Below are 20,932 nucleotides of genomic sequence, written 5' to 3'. Positions count from 1 at the left end.
TATATATATATATATACTTATGAAAATCATTAAACACATATGATAATTGAATAAATATAAAGATCGAAACGCAATAATACGATCCTCTACGAAAATTACATAGTTCAAATAGATTCAAAGTATTCATTTACTCAATCTAACTTAAGAATTTTGCTATACATAAAAATAATCATTATAACCTAAGTATCTCATGTATTTTCATTTTAAATATAGTTTGCTTTAAAAAAACAAATATTAAGTTATAGTTTTGATCATTTTATCTCATGAAATTTTCATCCCATATTTTTAAATACGCAATTTTTTTCTTTAGCATAAACTAGATATTCCCTTTCTTCAGCCCGACCCTACTTTTTTTCTATTTTTTTTCTTCTCCTTAAAAGTAGTAAAGAGGTAAAATATTTTTTTTGACTCAACTTCTCCTTATTTTCTACTTTTTTTTACTTTATTTCTCTAATTTTTTTTTAAGGAGAAATAGAGTCTAATACAATTTTCTACTTTTCTATTTCTTTTAAAGAAAAGTAGAAAAGTAGAAAATAAGTAGGGTCAAACGGAACCTAAATATCCCCGTTTAGACTTCAGAGAAATACACAGTTTTTATCCACTAATTTTTCAATTTATAAAATTGAACCCACCACTAATTTTTTATGACGTGGATTGTTAATATTAGTTAATTAATAGTATGCTTTTTGTTAAATATATTATGTGGATATCTATCGGTACACAGTTTAAGTGGATAATTGTAATTGACCCAAAATATTATTTAATATAGAAAAATCAATAAATACTATTTATAAACCATTCAAAATCATTCATCTCAACAAATGTTCTTTAATAAGCTATTTATATCGACCTTTTTAAAAAAACTTTAGCATATATTTCTTTCGGCAAGTTCTAACATGCACAAGTGCACCATATGGTGCACGGTGTACAAGTTAACGTTTTCATTATATCGAATACGAATTTTACAAAATCCACCGTTGGATTGAAAGTTTATATCATATAGATCATTTATAAAAAAAATTTAAAAATTTAAAAATCATTGATATGTTATTGAGACTCGTAAAGATTAACGGTATTTAATAAAAATTTATAAACCATTAATTTTGACGGGTCTCAATAACATATCAAATGATTTTTAATTTTTTCAAAAAAAATTATGGATGATCTATATAATATAAACTTTCAATCCAACCGTGGATTTTGTAAAATTCGTATTCGTTATAATGAAATTGCTAACTTGTACACCGTGCACCGTGCACCATATGGTGCACTTGTGCATGTTAGCCGAAATAAACTTTAGGACTTTTTGATATCACTAGAAATCTGTAAGATAAATATTAAACAAAATGTGTGGCCATTTGTATTGGAAGTACACGCGCACTTGCCTTTGAGACACACAACAACAATACAAACAAAAACACCAAACATAACCAAACCAACTCTGAAAACATTGCTTACACAATTCCTAAGATGACACAAGTGAGGAACAAACAAGTGATTCTGAGAGATTATGTGTCTGGTTTTCCTAAAGAATCAGACATGATCATTGTTGACAGTACCATTAATCTTAACCTTCCACAAGGTTCCAATGAGTTGCTGCTAAAAAATCTGTACTTGTCTTGTGATCCTTACCTGCGGATCCTTATGACCAAGGACACTACTTCTGGAATTGGTGCTCTCACCCCTGGTTCTGTATGCCATGCTATCTTTTTCATCAATTATTATTATCATTTTTTTTTATCGGTAGACGAAATGACAAATATCACTGAAAATCACATATTGTGAGGTTTGGGGTTCAAACCTGGATAGAGGTGTCTAACCTAGCAATATCGACTTTGCCAATTGAGCTAGAACTTATGGACGATTATTATTATTCATGAAAATTTTGTTTTGGAATTTGAAGAATTGTTGCATGTTAGGAAGTGGGTTGGTGACAAAATTGAATTTTGAAATTGATTTTAAACATTTCAAAGGCCTGATTTTAAAGGGCAAATTATATTATTGTGTATAGAAATTAGAAATAGAATTATTGTTTAATTTGGTCAGTGTAAAATAGTTTTACACTTGCGTCTAATGTGAATCAACGATTTTGCGTAGTTTCATATTATTATTATCAAGTCGGGTAACTTGATAAAATAATAAACTCTCATTAGATATCAGTATAAGCTAACAAATTTGTGAGTTTTAAGCTGAAATCACCATAAGATTGAATACTTGTTAATGATTGAACAAAGATTAAGGCCAGAATTAAGATCAAACTTTATTTCCTTTCAATTCATTTTCTCTAAATAGCTTACAAATAAATTACAATAGAATGATTCAAAGTGATCTTGAATCAAATCACGTTCATAAGTCCTAGCTCAACTGACAATGCCGATATTGTTATGTTGAACGCCTTCACCCAGGTTTGAACCTGAGACCTTGCAGTTGTGTTCTGTGTGAGTTTCAGTGATATTTATAACTAACTCTCTTGAATAGAAACAGTTAGCCATAAACTAACTGTTTATAGAACTAGTAATTGACATTATAACTAACTCTCTTAAATAGAAACAGTTAGCCATAAACTAACTAACTACAGTGAAGTTACAAAAAGTTGACTGAACCAATATGCCACAATAGAATAAATCTAACTGATGAGTGATTGCAGCCATTGACAGGACTTGGCGTATCTAAAGTTGTAGAATCTGGACATCCAGATTATAAGAAAGATGATTTAATTTGGGGTATGACTAAATGGGAAGAGTATAGCTTGGTCCCTGCAACTGGAATGTTCAAAATTGAGCACACAGATGTTCCACTTTCTTACTATACCGGAATTCTCGGTATGTATTCAACAATTTTAATTTATACTGATGTTATAGTTTTATGCCGTTCTGTTGTATCTTTTGACATATGCTATGTTTTTGTTTGAGTACAGGTATGCCGGGGATGACTGCTTATGCAGGTTTGTTTGAAGTAGGCACTCCTAAGAAAGGAGAAAATGTTTTTGTTTCAGCTGCATCTGGTGCAGTTGGTCAACTTGTCGGACAATTTGCTAAGTTAACCGGTTGTTATGTTGTTGGAAGTGCTGGAACTAAAGAAAAGGTACTTGTTGTGTTATTATTTTGACATATTTTTGAAATACTTACATAATTACACTAAATGGATAGTATTGTGTTACACTAGGTAGATTTATTGAAGAATAAATTTGGATATGATGAAGCCTTTAACTACAAAGAAGAGCATGACCTCAATGCAGCATTGAAAAGGCAAGTTTCTTACGATTTTTTTATGGAGAGAAATTTTAATTCAATCGTTTATTGACATGAAAAAGTTAAGTGACATATGTAGCCTCGACACTTTATCTTGAATACATGTCCAACAAGTGTTGGTTCCTGACACAGACACAACAATGTCACATGCGATTACACAGAATCACTTATATTTTTTCAAATTATTACTTCTGTCTATGTATCAGTGTGTCAGTGTTTCATGCGACACAGTAATAACTAGTGGATATATATCCATTTATGTAAATCAGGTATTTTCCGGAAGGCATTGACATTTACTTTGAGAATGTTGGAGGCAAGACACTTGATGCTGTACTGTTGAATATGAAAGTCCATGGTCGCATACCTGTCTGCGGAATGATTTCACAGTATAATCTTACTCAACCTGAAGGTGTCACAAATTTAGCACATATCATATATAAGCGGATTCGGATGGAAGGTTTTGGTGTATTTGAATACTATCATCTTTATACAAAATTCTTGGAGTTTGTCTTGCCTCTTATAAGAGAAGGAAAGATTGCGTATGTGGAAGACATAGCTGAAGGACTTGAGAATAGCCCAGCAGCATTGGTTGGTCTCTTCAGTGGTCAAAATGTTGGCAAACAAGTGGTTGTTGTTACTCATGAGTGAATGAATGTAGATGCGCGCATTGTTATTGTAATTATCTTCTACTTTCACACCTTACGACAGACTTAAATGTACTTTTGATATGCCTACATCTGGTGATTCACAACTTTTTTTCATTTTTGTTGAAATAAAATTTAGATTCTTCAATATGCATCGGTCAAAGATTGAACTAAATAATTAAGGTTTTTGTTGAAATAAAATTTAGATTCTTCGAGTATCTAATACACATGTGACATGTCAAGAAAACTAAACATAACAGATAGCTACAATTTGATTTTCCCATTTTATCCTTGCTGTCATAATTAAACCAATTAAAATTTGCTAAATATTGCATGTAATCCATTTCCAACAAGGTGTGGCCAACAATGTATGGTACCATTCCTTTATTTAATGAATTCAACACCACACAGACAAATCTGAACACATCTGTGGTGACACAATTCCTAAGATGACACAAGTGAGGAACAAGCAAGTGATTCTGAAGGACTATGTTTCTGGTTTTCCTAAAGAATCAGACATGAACATTGCTGATAGTACCATTACTCTTAAGCTTCCACAAGGTTCCAATGAGTTGCTGCTAAAAAATTTGTACTTGTCATGTGATCCATACATGCGGATTCTGATGACCAAGGACACTACTGCAGGACTTGGTGCTTACACTCCTGGTTCTGTATGTAATGCTCTCTCTTTCATCAATTATATTTATAATTTAGTGTGTCTAAACACCACATATATGAGTAATTAGTGAATGACTTTGTAAAACACTCTCAAATAGGTCTCTGAGATTATGAGTATTTTAAAAAGATCTCCGATTCGATTAAACTGTCAAGTTGGTCCCTATATTTAACCACTTACTATCAATTAAGTGCCTATATTTTAACAACTTACTATCAATTTGGTCCCTAAGTTTATCCACCTACTATCAATTTAGTCCTTAGAATACTCTAAGAAGGACTAATATGAGTAAATTTGACTGAGTGAGGAACTTTTTTGAAATATTCATAAAGTCAGAGAGCTATTTGAAAGTGTCTTACAAAGTCAGAGACGAATTTGGTGGTTTACTCCATGTACATTGCACAGCTCGAGAACCGCTGTTAAGATTTCCATGGTTTGGAGAAAATGGAGAAAACTTTAGAAAGTCTTCAAGATAGTAAAAATCATAAGGATTCATATTTGATAAAAGATAGTGAAAATGATACAATGGTGGCTCTTATATAGAGCAATTTAGGGGTTAACTAACTAACCACCTAATAACAAACTCTAACAAACTAATATAAACTCTAACTAACTAATGGAAGATACTAGCTAATCACCATTATTCTCAACAACCTCGACAGTGTGGAATTCAAATTCAAGCGCAATATACACTTTTACGCCTAGCTTGGGACTAAGTTTAATCTTGAGTATAAAATGTAGCTACTAAATGTTGAGTAATTGCAGCCATTGATAGGATATGGTGTGTCTAAAGTTATGGAATCTGGACACCAAGATTATAAGAAAGGTGATTTAGTTTGGGGTATGACTAAATGGGAAGAGTATAGCTTGGTCCCTGCAACTGGAATGCGCAAAATTGAACACGCTGATGTTCCACTTTCTCACTATACTGGAATTCTAGGTATGTATTCAACACTTTCAATTTATATTTTATATTTGAGTATGCATAATACTTCTTGAACATGAATCTTAGGAGCAAGGTTATGGAAGTCAATTGCATAGGTTTTTTGTCATTCTATTTTGTTATGACTTTTTACACATATTTTTGTTTTAGTGCAGCTCTGATAGGATTGACTGCTTATGCTGGTTTCTTTGAAGTAGGCACTCCAAAAAAAGGAGACAATGTTTTTGTTTCAGCTGCTGCTGGTGCAGTTGGTCAACTTGTTGGTCAATTTGCTAAACTAACAGGTTGCTATGTTGTTGGAAGTGCAGGAACTAAAGAAAAGGTATTTGTAATTCTTTTGAATTACTATTGGTGTTATATGTGCCTGCATAAATGATAAATCAACATTAACATTTTGTTATCTATTCTGCTGTTTGAAGTACTATTAATTTTCCTTGGTGTTAGAGCCTAGTGAGGTCATTTTATGTTAAGAAGTCTCACATTGGTTGAGAGATGACCTGAATAAATGTTTATAAGTATTGCAATCTTCACCTTATAAGCCGGTTTTGTAGGGTTGAGTTAGGCCCAATTCTCAATTCTAAGATATTATCAGAGCCTCCTCAATCCGTTGGGCCGTATGCTATCAGGTTTATGACCGGGCCATCCACCATTTATATCCACGCCCTAAGCCCAATAGTGCTAGGCGCGAGGGGATGTGTTAAGAAGTCAGACAATCCTCACCTTATAAACCAGGCAATATATCCTAAGCCCAATAGTACTATTATTTTGAATTATCCTAAAACTACAATTACCAAAATCCAAGTCTTTGCAAACTTTGCAATGTTTAGTTAGTTTGATTATATTGTTACAAAAACACTATTATTCAATTTTCAATAGAATTGTGGCAAACTAGGTGGATCTGTTGAAGAATAAATTTGGATATGATGAAGCCTTTAACTACAAAGAAGAGCATGACCTCAATGCAGCATTGAAAAGGTCAGTTTATAACAGTTTTGTGGTAGAAAAATTAAATTAAATTAATTTATTGGCATAAAAATGTATACTTACATTACATGAGACTTTATGTAAATCAGGTACTTTCAAGAAGGCATTGACATTTACTTTGAGAATGTTGGAGGCAAGACACTCGATGCTGTACTCCCGAATATGAGAGTCCATGGTCGCATACTTGTGTGTGGAATGATTTCACAGTATAATCTTATTCAACCCGAAGGTATAACAAATTTGGCACATATCATATATAAGCGGATTCAGATGCAAGGTTTTATTGCACCGGATTACTATCACTTTTATACAAAATTCTTGGAGTTTATTCTGCCTCTAATAAGAGAAGGAAAGATTGTGTATGTAGAAGACATAGCTAAGGGACTAGAGAATGGCCCTAAAGCATTAGTTGGTCTCTTTAGTGGTCACAATGTTGGTAAACAAGTGGTTTTTGTTGCTCATGAGTGAATGAATGCAGATGCTTTTGTTTAATGTTGGTGCCTTTGGAAACCTCTTCCTCCACTCTATTGATTATGATTATCTGCTTCAGTGACATCATTTTATGATATGCTTAAATGTATTTTGGTCCCCTTATTTTTGGTGATTCACAATTTTATTTGTTTTTCTTCAAATAAAATTTAGATTTGCATAGATTGCGTTTATGATAAATAAACAGTCTTTTCGATAAATCAAGGTATTTCTGCATCAATTGCAAAGATTAATGTATTAAGGTAATTGAGATTCATTAAAGAGGTGGCCTATTTCAACACATTTTTTCAATGTGCATATATGTCAAATGTAAATGTTGGGATCTTCAAGGTACAGCTGCATTACTTTGTGGCAGTAGAATCCAAGTGTGTCAGAAAACATTATGTGTCTTATCTTTTCATTGTAGTAACTAGTATGAGTGGTTCATATTGATTATTTCAAAATGTACAAGCATATCTTAGTGTTGATGCTTTGGCACATAAATAATTCTATTTTCACAATGGACAAAACAATTAACCTATGAACTTGATCACAAACTTCCATGGAGAAAACAATTAACATTGCAGTTGTTCCTGGTGTTGGGTATAGCCACTTGGTCCCTATTCTTCAATTCTCCAAGCTACTAGTTCATCTTCATCCATACATTCATGTCACATGTCTCATTCCAATACTTGGTTCTCCTCCAAGTTCCTCAAAAGCCATTCTTCAAACTCTTCCATCAAACATCAACTACACTTTTCTTCAACCAGTACACCCCAAAGACCTACTACCACAAGGTACTACCTTAGCATCACAACTTCAGCTCACATTGACTCACTCATTGCCATTTATACATCAGGCCTTGAAGTCCTTAACTTTAAGGACACCCCTTGTGGCCTTGGTGGTTGATTGTTTTGCAGTTGAAGCACTAGATTTTGCTAAGGAATTCAACATGTTGTCATATATGTACTACCCCGGATCAGCTACTACACTGGCTTTGAGCTTCTATTTGCCTAAGTTAGACCAGGAAACATCGTGTGAGTACAGAGATCTACCAGAACCTATCAAATTACCAGGCTGCATACCATTCCATGGCAGGGATATCTATGCCCCGGCTCAAGATAGATCAATTCAGGCTTACAAATTGTTACTCCAGCTTGTTAAAAGATTCCATTTTGCTGATGGTGTTATTGTTAATAGCTTCTTAGAAATTGAAAAAGGTCCTATAGAAGCACTAGCAGAAGAAGGAAGTGACAACCCTCCTGTGTATCCTGTTGGACCCATCATCTCGACTGTAACAAGTTCCGGTGATGATGCTAATCGCGGTCTGGAATGTCTCACATGGTTGGATAAACAACAACCTTGTTCGGTTTTGTATGTGTCTTTTGGGAGTGGTGGTACACTTTCACAAGAACAAATTGTTGAGCTGGCTTTCGGTTTAGAATCGAGTAATCATAAATTCTTGTGGGTTGTTAGAGCACCAAGTAGTAGTTCATCTAGTGCTGCATATCTTTCAAATTCGGCACAAAATGATGTTGACGTTAACCTTTCGCAATTTTTACCACCCGGGTTCATGGAGAGAACCAAGGAACAAGGAATGGTTATTCCATCATGGGCACCGCAGATTCAAATCCTTAGTCACAAATCAATTGGTGGATTCTTGAGTCATTGCGGCTGGAACTCAATCCTTGAGAGTGTGATGCATGGTGTGCCACTAATCACATGGCCTTTGTATGCTGAGCAGAGAATGAATGCAATTTTGCTGAGTCAGGGCCTAAAAGTGGGAATAAGGCCAAGAGTTAACGAAAATGGCATTGTAGAAAGGGTAGAGGTTTCTGAGTTGATCAAGTGTCTCATGGAAGGGGAAGAAAGTGAGAAATTGTGCAATAGAATGAAGAAGTTGAAAGAAAATGCTATTAATGCACTCAAAGAATATGGATCTTCTACAAAGACTCTTTCTCAGTTAGCACTCAAATGGAGAAATATGATGCAGGAAAACTAGATTTAAGGAATGATTTTGTTAAGTTTTTTGCTTTTTAACCATTCTAGTTTTTCTGCTTCTTCTTTGGAATAAGTTAATCACTATAAGTTGTAATATTAAGCTCCTAATAGGATGCATGCTTATTAGACATTTTATGTGATAGTTGAGTTTATTGTTTTGGTTTTTAGTATGTGCATGCATTATGGGTTCCCTTTAGTATCTGCACTACAGATACAGACTTATGTAACATAAAAAACCACATCACAACATCCTTATACAAAAAAAAAAAAAAATACCTCTGATATCATTGTCTCAGACATCACCATGATGCACTTGGCTTTTCAGCATTGTTGTCTCTTGTTTGTGTTCATTTACTCGAGACAAATGGGAACATATCAACCTCTAATTTGATTTTTCCCATTTTATCCTTGCATATAATCCATTTCCAACAAGTTGTGGCCAACAATAGTACAGTGCCATTCCTTTATTTAATGAACAAATTCAACACCACACAAACAAATCCGAACACATCTGTGGTGACACAATTCCTGAGATGACACAAGTGAGGAACAAGCAAGTGAGTCTGAAGGACTATGTTTCTGGTTTTCCTAAAGAATCAGACATGAACATTGTTGATAGAACCATTACTCTAAAGCTTCCACGAGATTCCAATGAGTTGCTGCTAAAAAATTTGTACTTGTCATGTGATCCTTACATGCATGCGGATCCTTATGACCAAGGACACTACTGGAGGACTTGGTGCTCACACTCCTGGTTCTGTATGTAATGCTCACTCTTTCATCAATTATTATTATTATTTAGTGTGTCTAAACACCACATATATGAGTAAGTCACTAAATTTGTGTCTGACTTTGTAAAACACTCTCATATATTTAATCACTTACTATCAATTAAGTGCCTATATTTTAACAACTTACTATCAATTTGGTCCCTAAGTTTATCCACCTAATATCAATTTAGTCCCTAGCATACTCTAAGGACTAATAATATGAGTCAAATTTGACTGAGTCAGGGATTTTTTTGAAATATTCATAAAGTCAGAGACATATTTGAAAGCGTCTTACATAGTCGGACACAATTTTGGTGGTTTACTCCATGTATATATACATTGCACAGCTTGAGAACCTCGACGTTGTGGAATTCAAATGCAAGCTCACGATACACTTTTACACCTAGCAGAGGCTTAAGTTCAATGTTTGGAGTGATAGTTTGATTAGAGTTGCAATTGATCAAGGAATCTTAAATATTGAGATAAATGGAGCTACTAACTGTGGATTAATTGCAGCCATTGATAGGATATGGTGTGTCTAAAGTGTTGGAATCCGGACACCAAGATTATAAGAAAGGTGATTTAGTTTGGGGTATTACTAAATGGGAAGAGTATAGCTTGATTCCTGCAGCTGGAATGTTCAAAATTGAGCACACTGATGTTCCACTTTCTTATTATACCGGAATTCTCGGTATGTGTTCAACAATTTCAATTTATATTGATGTTAGTCACGTAGTGTTTCGCCATTCTGTCGTGTTTTCTTGACATTTTATGTTCAAAACTGAATACAGGTATGCCGGGAATGACAGCTTATGCTGGTTTCTTTGAGTTAGGCTGTCCCAAGAAAGGAGAGAATGTTTTTGTTTCAGCTGCATCTGGTGCAGTTGGTCAACTTGTTGGTCAATTCGCTAAATTGGCCGGTTGTTATGTTGTTGGAAGTGCTGGAACCAAAGAGAAAGTACTTGTCTAAATTATTGTTGTTATATGTGTCTCCATAATTAACATTTGATGTTCAAAGTACTAATATGTGTGTCTTTTTCTACCAGGTAGATCTGTTGAAGAATAAATTTGGATATGATGAAGCCTTTAACTACAAAGAAGAGCATGACCTTAATGCAGCATTGAAAAGGTAAGTTTTTAATAGTTTTATAGTAGAGAAATTTTAATTCAATTTGTTCAGCGACATAAAAAGGTACAATTACTGACACTTCATATTTAAGGTGTGTCTAACACTATTAGATACATAGTTATAATAACTAATAACTGACTTTGTATCTAATAGACACATGTTGGTATCGGACATCAACACACCGTATTTCTGATTACATACATACACTCGCTCCAATTTTTTGAAGTTACTATTAGTGTATATGTGTCAGTGTCAATGTCGTATATGTTTCTTTGTCAATACTTCATAGATGACTAGTAGTTATATCAGTTTATGTTAATCAGGTACTTTCCAGAAGGAATTGACATTTACTTTGAGAATGTTGGAAGCAAGACACTTGATAATGTACTGTTGAATATGAGAGTCCATGGTCGCATACCTGTGTGTGGAATGATTTCACAGTATAATCTTACTCAACCCGAAGGTGTAACAAATTTGGCGCATCTCATATATAAACGGATTCATCTGCAAGGTTTTGTCGTAGTTGATTACTATCACCTTTATACAAAATTCTTGGAGTTTGTCTTGCCTCTTATAAGAGAAGGAAAGGTTGTGTATGTGGAAGACATAGCTGAGGGTCTTGAGAATGGTCCTGCTGCATTGATTGGCTTGTATAATGGTCGCAATGTTGGTAAACAAGTGGTTGTTGTTGCTCATGAGTGAATATGAATGCATATGCTTTTCTAAATGTTGGTGCCTTTTTTCATGCTTTTTGTGTTGAGTTACTTGTGTATGAAGCACTCTTTGTATGGCCTTTGTATTCTTCTTCCTCCACTTTGTTAATTGCGTGACATTTGACGATAAATAAACACATAATGGTAAATCATGATATTTCTGCGTCTAATTGTAGAGATTAATCTATCAAGGTAATTAAGTTTCTTTAGCAGTTTAAATTCAAAATTTACTACACTTCTCAACTGACTTCCTATCACACTCTCTTGCATAGTAAGAAAAGAGCTTAATTAGTTCCATTGATTGAATGTCTAATATTGTTCCTGAAACATGACAAGTTTAAGTTCATCACAACTTGATCCTAATTATTAGCATATTAATAGTGACATAATTGGCGGCTGATTTGAGGATATGGATGAGTTTGTAGTGTAAAGCTTCATAATTTTTACTTACTTAGGAACTACTTGGTAAAAAATAGTAGATAGCTGATGATAAACTAACCGATAGTTTATGAGTTTACAGCCGATAGTGGATGAGTTAGTTGATATAGCGGATAAAGTGATAAACTAATATATTAAATTTGTAGTGTTATTACTTTTGATGCAGGTTCAATGGTATTTCAAATTAAATTACATGTTTAGTGGCGGTTTAAGGTGAAGTTCAAAGATTTCGACCGTGCGTTTTAACTTTTGGATTTTGGATTTTTAACTCTTTTACTTTGTTTGGGTTTGTCGGTTTTGTAATTTTTCTTTGACAACTCTTGATCAAACTCATGACCTCTGTCATACTATCCAAAACTCTCTCACTACTAGATCAAAATCAGTAACTTTCGTAATATGCATTCAGAGTGTTGGTTTTAATATCGGTGGTTGATTACAATTAAAATAAAAAAATTATAAATTGTTAAAAAGTTGTAAAATTCTCCAAAGAATAATTAAAATGAAAAATGTTTGCTTATGTACCCAAAAAGAAACTATGATCAAGAAAAGGTTGAAACCGAATTGATTCACGAATCAAATTAGGCGGTCCAGTGGACACAACACAATAGACCGGGTACCTATGAAGCACGGACACAGACACGGACATCGGACACGACACAGACACTGACACGTTGATATCGATAAAAAATTGGAAAAATGACAATTTAGTGTAATCAAAAGTGTCGGTGTCGGTGTCGGACACGGATACCGATATGTGTCAGACACGGACATGCCTAATCTAAGAAGTGTCGGTGCTTCATAGCCGGGTACCATGGTGGGGAAGAAAAAAAAAAGAGAAAATGGTACAAGATGCGCGTGTCTTGCGTTGAAAAAGTAAAAGAGTAAAAAATGAGTAATGTAAGCATAGCATATATCATCATGTGATTGTGATTGGGAAGCCAAATCCAAAAAAAGTGTAGCGTTGATTTTCATTCTTTCATTATTTATCAATAATACAATTCTCAATCTTCACTCCACTTCCAAACTTGAAACACAAACACAGTCAACAATTTTCATTCATTCCATATTATTATCATCATGGGACAAATCTTAAACAAGTTTCAAGGTATTTCGAATTTTATATCTCATCTTTTGGAATTATCCACTAACTCATATATATATATATATATATATGGATAATAGATTTGTCACTTTATGGAAATTTATTGAATTTTTCAGATTTTCACAATTTCACAATTTCTTATGTACCCTCCTATGTATGTCTCTATGGTTGTGTGTGTGTTTTACAACAAATTTTTAATGGAGTTTAATTCAATTTTACCGTTGATTGTTAGTGTAAGTAACATAATTTATCATGGAATTAAGTAAATTGGATTGTAGTGTCTAGTGATATATAGCTTGTGTTAAAAAAAACTACTCAACTCAAGTTTGATTTCTGCTGGAAATTAAGCTTGGAGTTCCTTTTTTTCTTATAAAGAAATTTTTTGATTAGAGGAGACGGTATAACAACGGCCGGAAGTGATCACAGGTGCACATGGCCTAGACATTGAGCGGTTTCTGACAGCTTCTAGACAAAGAGGACACATAAATGAGCCGAATTCATATCAGAATGAGAGGGATCTTAAGGCCGTACAAGTATGGACCGTACATGAAGAAAGTCTTATAAGAATTGATTTGTACTCCCTATACTAACAAGACGCGTCTTCTTTTTGGTAGACCATACCATAAGAACTCCACAGATAAGCGTGCTTGACTTGAGTACTCTTTGGATGGATGCCCTTCTGGGAAATTCTCATAAAATGTCTGAGTGAGGACAAAGCACACTGAAAGTACTCGTGTTGGTTTGTGGAGATGATCGACAATACTTAAAAGCAGTCTAGGATGTTACAAAAGGCCAGAGAGTACCATCAATATCATATACTTCCTAGATCTTCCAAAATCTTTTAATTCAGGCAGGACAGGAGAAATCAGTTCATATATTTTCTAGATCTTCCAAAAGACATTTAAACTTACCCTTAAATTATTAAAGATCCTGTTCAGCATAATTGGTAAATTCATTTCAACGATGATTAAAACAAAATTGCTACTCGTAGTATTTTGTTCTGCATGAACTTGAGGAATATGGATTGAATGATAATGATGCATTTTTTATGCCTCGATATTTAATGCAGGTGAAGAATGGAGGAAAACGCAAGTTAGGAAGATAACAGATCGAGTTTTTCAGAAAGTAAGGAATCAAATTAAAACAGAATATTTGAGTTTTGAAGATCTGTATATTGCTGTTTTACTTGTTTACAAGTAAGTAGCCTGCTTTGTAAGTTATATTAATCATTTTAGCTTAGTCGATGTTCTTCTGAGTAATGAATAAATTTGTATAAACTCTTCTAATATTGATCTGTTTCTATGATATAGTGATATCAACAAGATTATTCCTGGTCCCCATTTCGATCCTCCGTCAAAAGAAACTGTCAGACAAATCATGCAGGTATTCCATTGTGTCATACTGAGACAAAACTATTTACTTGTTTGCTTATGAATCTGAAAAGTTTATGAATCTGAAAATTTTATGCCGTGGAAACGAATCTATGATGGGATGCTCAACTTTGTATCATATCCTTATAATGCACTATATCCATTTTTTTCATCTTTTCTCCGATGCACGACTTGTTTATAATTCTATTATAATTGTCGGCATATTTGAATTTAGTAACGTTTATGTGCAGGAATGTGATATGAACTTGGATGGAGCAATTGATCATGAAGAATTTGTTGATTTCATGCAGAAAATCACAGCTGATACATTCACTGTTGTTAGTCAAAAACTTATCATCACTCTAGTTGTAGCGCCGTCTGTTGCAATGGCGACAAAAAGAGCCACTGAAGGTGTCCCTGGTGTTGGAAAAGTGGTGCAAAAGCTACCTAATGCAATTTATGCATCCCTTGTTACTCTTGCAGTTGTGTGGTTCCAAAAGATACAAGATGAATCTACAATCTGAGTAGTAGTACCATCATTGTTCATCATTTCTCATAAGCAGAATCATAGAATTATTATCCTGATTGTACATAGTATTGCCACTGATTGCATTAGATACAAAATTGCTGTCATAAATAACAATGGTTGTGTTTGGTATTTTGAACAGAATATTTACTCTTTATTTCTGTCATATGTTATGCATGTGATGATATAAAAGTTCAGACAAAATAATGATGATGATGATGATGATGATGATGATGATTATGTGCAATAACTAATTGCCAGCATTAAGTTTGTGCTATTGAAATTCAGAATTCCAAGTAAATCATTGAAGCTTGTGACAGAAAGTGCCAAGTAACGAGGACTCAAAATCGTCGCTTAGGAAGACGTTCTTCAATTTGGCATGATTTGTTCTTTACTTATCTTCCAAGTTCATTCCTTGTGAACAAGCCATCTTCTTCATATTTCTTTATTTCCATACTAACATTCAACTTCGTATTCATGCAACCTTTGAATCCAATTGCGTCCGAACACCAAAACAGTACTAAAATCCAGTATAAAATGTTGAACTCTTTGTCTTGGTTTTTTCCAGAGTAAGTTATAGAAGAAAAAAAGGTCAAATTATTAGTTGGTTATGGACTTAATGCAAAGGTATGAGTCAAGTTTTGGTAGCCAGTGTTGGAAATTAAAGAAAACAATTTTTGGTTTAGATTCCTAAGGAGAAGTTAAATGTACTTCTGTGTGGTCCTTGGCTGTTGCAATGAGTGAGAATAAAGAAAAGAGTACATCTGAAGTGGTCTCAGTGTTAGGAAGAAGGGCATCAACATGAGGAACAATGATGAGGCAAAAGGTGGTTGATAAGATGTGGGTGAAGGTTGAGATGTTGTAACTTAAGTGCTTTTTTAGGGGATGAAGAAGGTGATTCTGTGAAATAATCTTTTATCAACATAGCGCGAAACAAATGATAGATGTTCTGGTTTTTTAATCATTTGATTTAGTATTCGATGTTTGACGGATATATGGTAATATATTTGTTGACAGATGTCAATATCTTAAATGGATATCAATTATCTTAAAAGATTAATCTATATGTTGCATTTAGAGAAAATACAAAAAGTTTGATCTTTTAAACTATAAAATCCTATGACAAATATATTAAGTGAAAGGTAAATGAAACAAAAACATTTTAGATTTAGTCAAAACAAAACATATTTTAGAATTTAGATAGCAATAAAAAAGATGCAAAGAAATTGAATTCAATGGTTTAGTGAACTTCTTTATACGAATTATTCGGGAGAATTCGAGTTTGATTTCTGATGGAAACCATTCATGGTCAGGCTAACCCGAGTTCAATTCCTTCCACCACTTTTGTTAAATTTTACTTACCTCGCAGACGAACTCTTGATTATTTGATCCGCATTTTTCTAAGAACTGAAAAATTAAAAAATTAAAAAACTCCATTTTTAATACGCTCATTTTTTACACATTTAAAAGAAAAATATTAAAAGCTGATATAAAATTCTAAAAACATTTCATATATTTTTTATGAATTTATGAACATGTATAATATCCACCGTAATAGCCATCATCACTTTGATTCAAACGCATCTAACTTGAATTTAAGAATATTCATTCATTCACAATGAAGATAGTTGCAACAACAATTTCCCCTCAAAATCGAAATTCACTATTCATATCTCTTCTCCTAATTTTCATCTTCTGTTTCTCACCACTTCCTGCCAAATCTATTCACCCAATCACTGTATGTATACATACATAGATACATCTTCTCCCTCACAAATTTTCCATTTTGATTTCACTTTCTTATACCCTTTTGGATTTTCATTTCTGGGTTTTTTCTATTTTTGCAGGATGTTCAAGTTAGGAATAACAAGCTTCAATGTTATACTGATATTGACAGGTATTTTTTTTTATTTTTTTTTCCATTCTCCACTTTTTCATAAATTACATTGTAAATTACTGTCACTTATTACAACTTTTTTTGTATATAAGAATTTAATTCATATAGTCCGTGTGGACATAACTCAGTTTGTAGCGACATTGCAATATGCAGGGCGGAGTTCAAACCGGAAATTCCCCACTTATTTAATTTAAGGGTGAAACTCTGACCACTAGGCTAATTGACCAAAAATTGAAATAATTTAATTAATATACACCGACCGTGTAATATGTGTGTTAATCATAGCCCTGTACAATTAAAGATGTTTGATTTTTATCTTTAGAGTCACACATAGATGATTGTGATTAAAGAGTTTAATGAAGATGCACCGACAGGTGTAAAATAGTTTTATACGATCATCCAATAAAAAATTATCAATTTGCCATATCATATCAAGAAAGTGGGGTGGTGTGGTGGAAAACATGGTTGTTATTTGGTTGACGGTGTAAAATTATTTTACATTGTGGGTGCATATTCCTTTTTTTTTTTTCGTAGTATTAATAACGGGTATATTTCGAAGAAAAAAAAAGTATTTTTTTATTTGAAATGATGGTTATATGTAAAGAAACTTTTTTTCCTTATACTTAAGGAAAGAGTAGTATATTTCTGATTGTGTGTATCCACCAAACGCATAGAGTATTATATTATATAGCTTTCCTTCAAAGTTAAGCTTAAACTAAATTCATTAATGTCCTCAAAAACAATAATGAAATGTTACATTGCATTACACTCTTCCTCTGAAGACATCATTACAAAACACAAATCGTTTACATAAAGATAAAGCTCTAGCAAACCACATAAACCACCCACTACTGCAATTTTCTCTCTACCATAGCACCATTATGTTTCTTGTTTATGTCTTCCTCCTCCCACTGTGTTGCCTTCCACACATTGGTTTTTCATCTCATTGCACTACAGAAACCTCCACGAAAACCTTCCAAAAATGTATGAATCTTCCCACCCAACAAGCCTCCATAGCATGGACTTTCTACCCTCATAACTCCACCTTAGAGTTAGTTTTCTTTGGAACCTTCATTTCACCTTCTGGGTGGGTTGGATGGGGCATCAACCCCACTTCATCCGAGATGACAGGAACTCGTGCTTTAATAGCCTTTTCTGACCCGAACTCGGGCCAAATAGTTCTACTCCCTTACATCCTAGACCCCACTGTGAAGCTCCAAAAATCTCCACTACTATCTCAACCCCTTGATATCCACCTCCTCTCTTCTACTGCAGCCTTGTATGGTGGCAAAATGGCCACCATACACAATGGTGCTCCCATCCAAATCTATGCCACAATCAAACTAGAATCAAACAAAACCAAAATTCACCTTGTTTGGAACCGAGGACTTTATGTTCAAGGCTACTCACCTACCATTCATCCAACCACGTCCACCGATCTCTCTTCCATTGCCACCTTTGATGTACTTTCAGGTTCATTCGCTCCTCAACACACAGACCTCACAATGCTGAGAGTGATTCACGGCACGTTGAATGCCATCTCATGGGGTATTCTCTTGCCAATGGGAGCGATAACTGCACGTTACTTTAGGCACATTCAAGCACTAGGTCCTGCATGGTTCTATGCTCATGCAGGAATACAATTGTTTGCTTTCATTCTTGGAACTGTGGGGTTCGCCATTGGCATTCGCCTTGGGGAACTGTCTCCTGGAGTGGAGTACGGACTCCACAGGAAGCTCGGAATTGCTGTGTTTTGTCTCGGAGCTTTGCAAACTTTGGCATTGTTGTTTAGGCCAAACGCTAGGAACAAGTTTAGGAAGTATTGGAAATCGTACCACCACTTTGTTGGGTACTCTTGTGTGGTGCTTGGGTTTGTGAATGTGTTTCAGGGGTTTGAGGTGATGGGAGCAAGCAGGTCCTATGCCAAGTTGAGTTACTGTTTGGGACTTGCTACTCTAATTGGTATTTCCATAGCTTTGGAGGTGAACTCTTGGGTTTTGTTCTGTAGGAAATCTAAGGAAGAGAAGATGAGGAGAGAGGGACTTATCGGAACTTCTGACAAAGGGAGTAGTGGCATCCACACTTGAGAGAGAATACATACATTACATCCGTGCTTTTCAGCTGAAAATTTGTGGAAGAGAATATATTGATGTAGCTCCACTTTTTGTTAAGAGTAAATCTTTTAATTTGGTGCTGAGAAATGTTGCTTGTGTTATTTTAGTCCCCAAAGTTTCTTTTATAAGGTGAGTTTGTTAGAAAGTGGAGAGTTTTGGGATCAAAGTTGTATAGATGAAAATCTTTGTGGAAAAAAGCAAGTAATATCTTTGAGGGACCAAATTGTATATTTACTTGATTTTGTTAATTATTAACCCATTTATCATTATAGTTGAACTGAAACACATTTACTTCCAGTTCGGAGTTATGCTTTTATAGACAGGTGCACTTGGATTCACTATTTCTGGGTTTGGGCTCTTCTTAATTCTTTGATTTAAAATTTAGTTGGGTTGTTAATGTATTTGATGTTTGACAACTGTTGTTGATACAAAATCACAGATTTGCTATTAACCTATTTTCCACCATTATAAGTCAACTATGTTTGTTTCTGGTTCAATGCTATGTTGTTCTTGGCATTTGCACTTGGTTGTCATATTTCTGAGTCTGGTGTTTTATTCTCCGCTTGAAAATTTAATTTGTAATATTTGGTAATTTTTTATGAAGATAGCTCATATTCACTGTTAAGTGGATAGACACTCGAGCGTAGCAAGTGGAGCTGAATGCTTTAGATTAACTTAAGGATATTCAAATGTATTCTTGGAAATTCAATATAAACTAGCAGAGTGTCTTATTTATCTGTTTTCTTTAGAGCCAGATCTGATGTTCTAACAATTGGTATGCACATTTGTAATCTTTTTGTTGATAGTGGATTGTGGGGTTCGCAATGCAAAACATCGATGATAGCAAGGGAGAATTGTGCTCTGCGATGCCTCTCACCATCTTGTTACGAACTCATCTACGAGAGTGATCCGGTGAGCAAACTTTTTGTCCCACATCCTTCTTTATGGGATTCAAATTAATAGTTTTGTTTTAATTGTTCTTACTTTTTATAGATACTGATACCTCAACATAATTTAATTTTTTCGCTGTAGCTTGAAGAGGGCGAAAAGGACTTCATTCGGAGCCAAGAATACAAATACTGTATGCATAAGTATGTTGCTGAAACTTGATGCTCAGAATTTTCATTGAAGTTTTAGCGCATTTGTTCATTACATAGCTATGAGTGGCTTCCGAATCAACTAAACCACCAATCAACTGTAACTTGACACCTACCTGATGGTTAGGTTGTTCTAAGTTACTACAGATTTATGATTGCTGTCTTGTGTTAAAAATTTGAATAGTGACTTTAGAGTCCTCAACTTCTGCATAACCACAACAAAACTCTAGTAATGTTTATTAGAGCATATGTATGTTTGGTTAGTTTATATTGCAATGAGTTACATTGACATGGCTAGATTTGTATCAGTCATTCTTCTCGTACGGACTACAGATGATTGCATCTATAAATCATTCAGCAACATGGCATTGGCATGTGTAGATGGAGCTTTTATTTCAAGCATATTTTATGTGTTTACCTTGCAGGTTGTCCTTGGGAGAGAGCCTAGAGGGTGTTAAGGGTGCCTTTGGCCACTAATCAATGCAAAATTTCTGAATTGAAGGCGAGGTTTCAGCGAATATATGTGCCCTCATCAATTTTATTTAGATTAAATTAAGGAGATTCAAATATATGTTCTTGGAAATCCAGTATATGCTAGAAGAATGTCTTAGTTTTGTACCCTTAAGACTGAGATATGGTATTATACAAGTTGCTTTGTCCCTTGTACATTTTTTGCTATGAATTTAATGCAGCAATAATATATAGCTTAGTCTCTCAAAGATGATAATGCAGTAAAAAAATTCCCTCGCATTAGTAGTAATTTTTCATGCTAGATTAACCAAAAAATAAACAGTGGTTTTTGACCCTTT

The 20,932-nt window shown here is 34.2% G+C and overlaps 6 protein-coding genes and 1 pseudogene across 6 annotated transcripts; all 7 read left to right on the top strand.

Annotated features, from left to right (window-relative positions):
* Positions 1 to 1,327: 1,327 nt before the first annotated feature.
* LOC123883911 (2-alkenal reductase (NADP(+)-dependent)-like) lies at positions 1,328 to 4,045 on the top strand. The gene is made up of 5 exons (XM_045932866.1): positions 1,328 to 1,692; positions 2,648 to 2,822; positions 2,918 to 3,084; positions 3,166 to 3,248; positions 3,521 to 4,045. Exons 1-5 carry the CDS (start codon positions 1,471 to 1,473, stop codon positions 3,897 to 3,899), a joined length of 1,026 nt encoding a protein of 341 aa, XP_045788822.1. The 5' UTR covers positions 1,328 to 1,470; the 3' UTR covers positions 3,900 to 4,045.
* Positions 4,046 to 4,266: 221 nt separating this feature from the next.
* Positions 4,267 to 9,134, top strand: LOC123883912 (NADPH-dependent oxidoreductase 2-alkenal reductase-like). The gene is made up of 5 exons (XM_045932868.1): positions 4,267 to 4,566; positions 5,337 to 5,511; positions 5,670 to 5,836; positions 6,407 to 6,489; positions 6,588 to 9,134. Exons 1-5 carry the CDS (start codon positions 4,345 to 4,347, stop codon positions 6,964 to 6,966), a joined length of 1,026 nt encoding a protein of 341 aa, XP_045788824.1. The 5' UTR covers positions 4,267 to 4,344; the 3' UTR covers positions 6,967 to 9,134.
* Positions 7,529 to 9,134, top strand: LOC123883909 (hydroquinone glucosyltransferase-like). The gene has a single exon (XM_045932865.1). The coding sequence runs from the start codon at positions 7,529 to 7,531 to the stop codon at positions 8,966 to 8,968; it is 1,440 nt and encodes a 479-aa protein (XP_045788821.1). The 3' UTR covers positions 8,969 to 9,134.
* A 300-nt stretch (positions 9,135 to 9,434) lies between these two features.
* On the top strand, positions 9,435 to 11,736 carry LOC123883910 (annotated as a pseudogene).
* A 1,189-nt stretch (positions 11,737 to 12,925) lies between these two features.
* On the top strand, positions 12,926 to 15,181 carry LOC123887221. Its single transcript, XM_045936502.1, has 4 exons — positions 12,926 to 13,122; positions 14,189 to 14,315; positions 14,430 to 14,502; positions 14,741 to 15,181. The coding sequence occupies exons 1-4, from the start codon at positions 13,095 to 13,097 to the stop codon at positions 15,011 to 15,013; spliced, it is 501 nt and encodes a 166-aa protein (XP_045792458.1). The 5' UTR covers positions 12,926 to 13,094; the 3' UTR covers positions 15,014 to 15,181.
* Positions 15,182 to 16,536: 1,355 nt separating this feature from the next.
* LOC123885867 lies at positions 16,537 to 20,832 on the top strand. The gene is made up of 5 exons (XM_045935207.1): positions 16,537 to 16,753; positions 16,863 to 16,912; positions 19,833 to 19,938; positions 20,059 to 20,117; positions 20,549 to 20,832. Exons 1-5 carry the CDS (start codon positions 16,634 to 16,636, stop codon positions 20,598 to 20,600), a joined length of 387 nt encoding a protein of 128 aa, XP_045791163.1. The 5' UTR covers positions 16,537 to 16,633; the 3' UTR covers positions 20,601 to 20,832.
* LOC123885866 (cytochrome b561 and DOMON domain-containing protein At2g04850-like) lies at positions 17,733 to 19,295 on the top strand. Its single transcript, XM_045935206.1, has one exon. It carries the CDS (start codon positions 17,794 to 17,796, stop codon positions 18,997 to 18,999), a length of 1,206 nt encoding a protein of 401 aa, XP_045791162.1. The 5' UTR covers positions 17,733 to 17,793; the 3' UTR covers positions 19,000 to 19,295.
* Positions 20,833 to 20,932: the final 100 nt, after the last annotated feature.

This window comes from Trifolium pratense, linkage group LG5, assembly GCF_020283565.1.
Source record: "Trifolium pratense cultivar HEN17-A07 linkage group LG5, ARS_RC_1.1, whole genome shotgun sequence".
NCBI classification, from domain to species: domain Eukaryota; kingdom Viridiplantae; phylum Streptophyta; class Magnoliopsida; order Fabales; family Fabaceae; genus Trifolium; species Trifolium pratense.
Note: the sequence above shows the minus strand (reverse complement) of the source record. Positions and strands in the feature narration are given on the sequence as shown.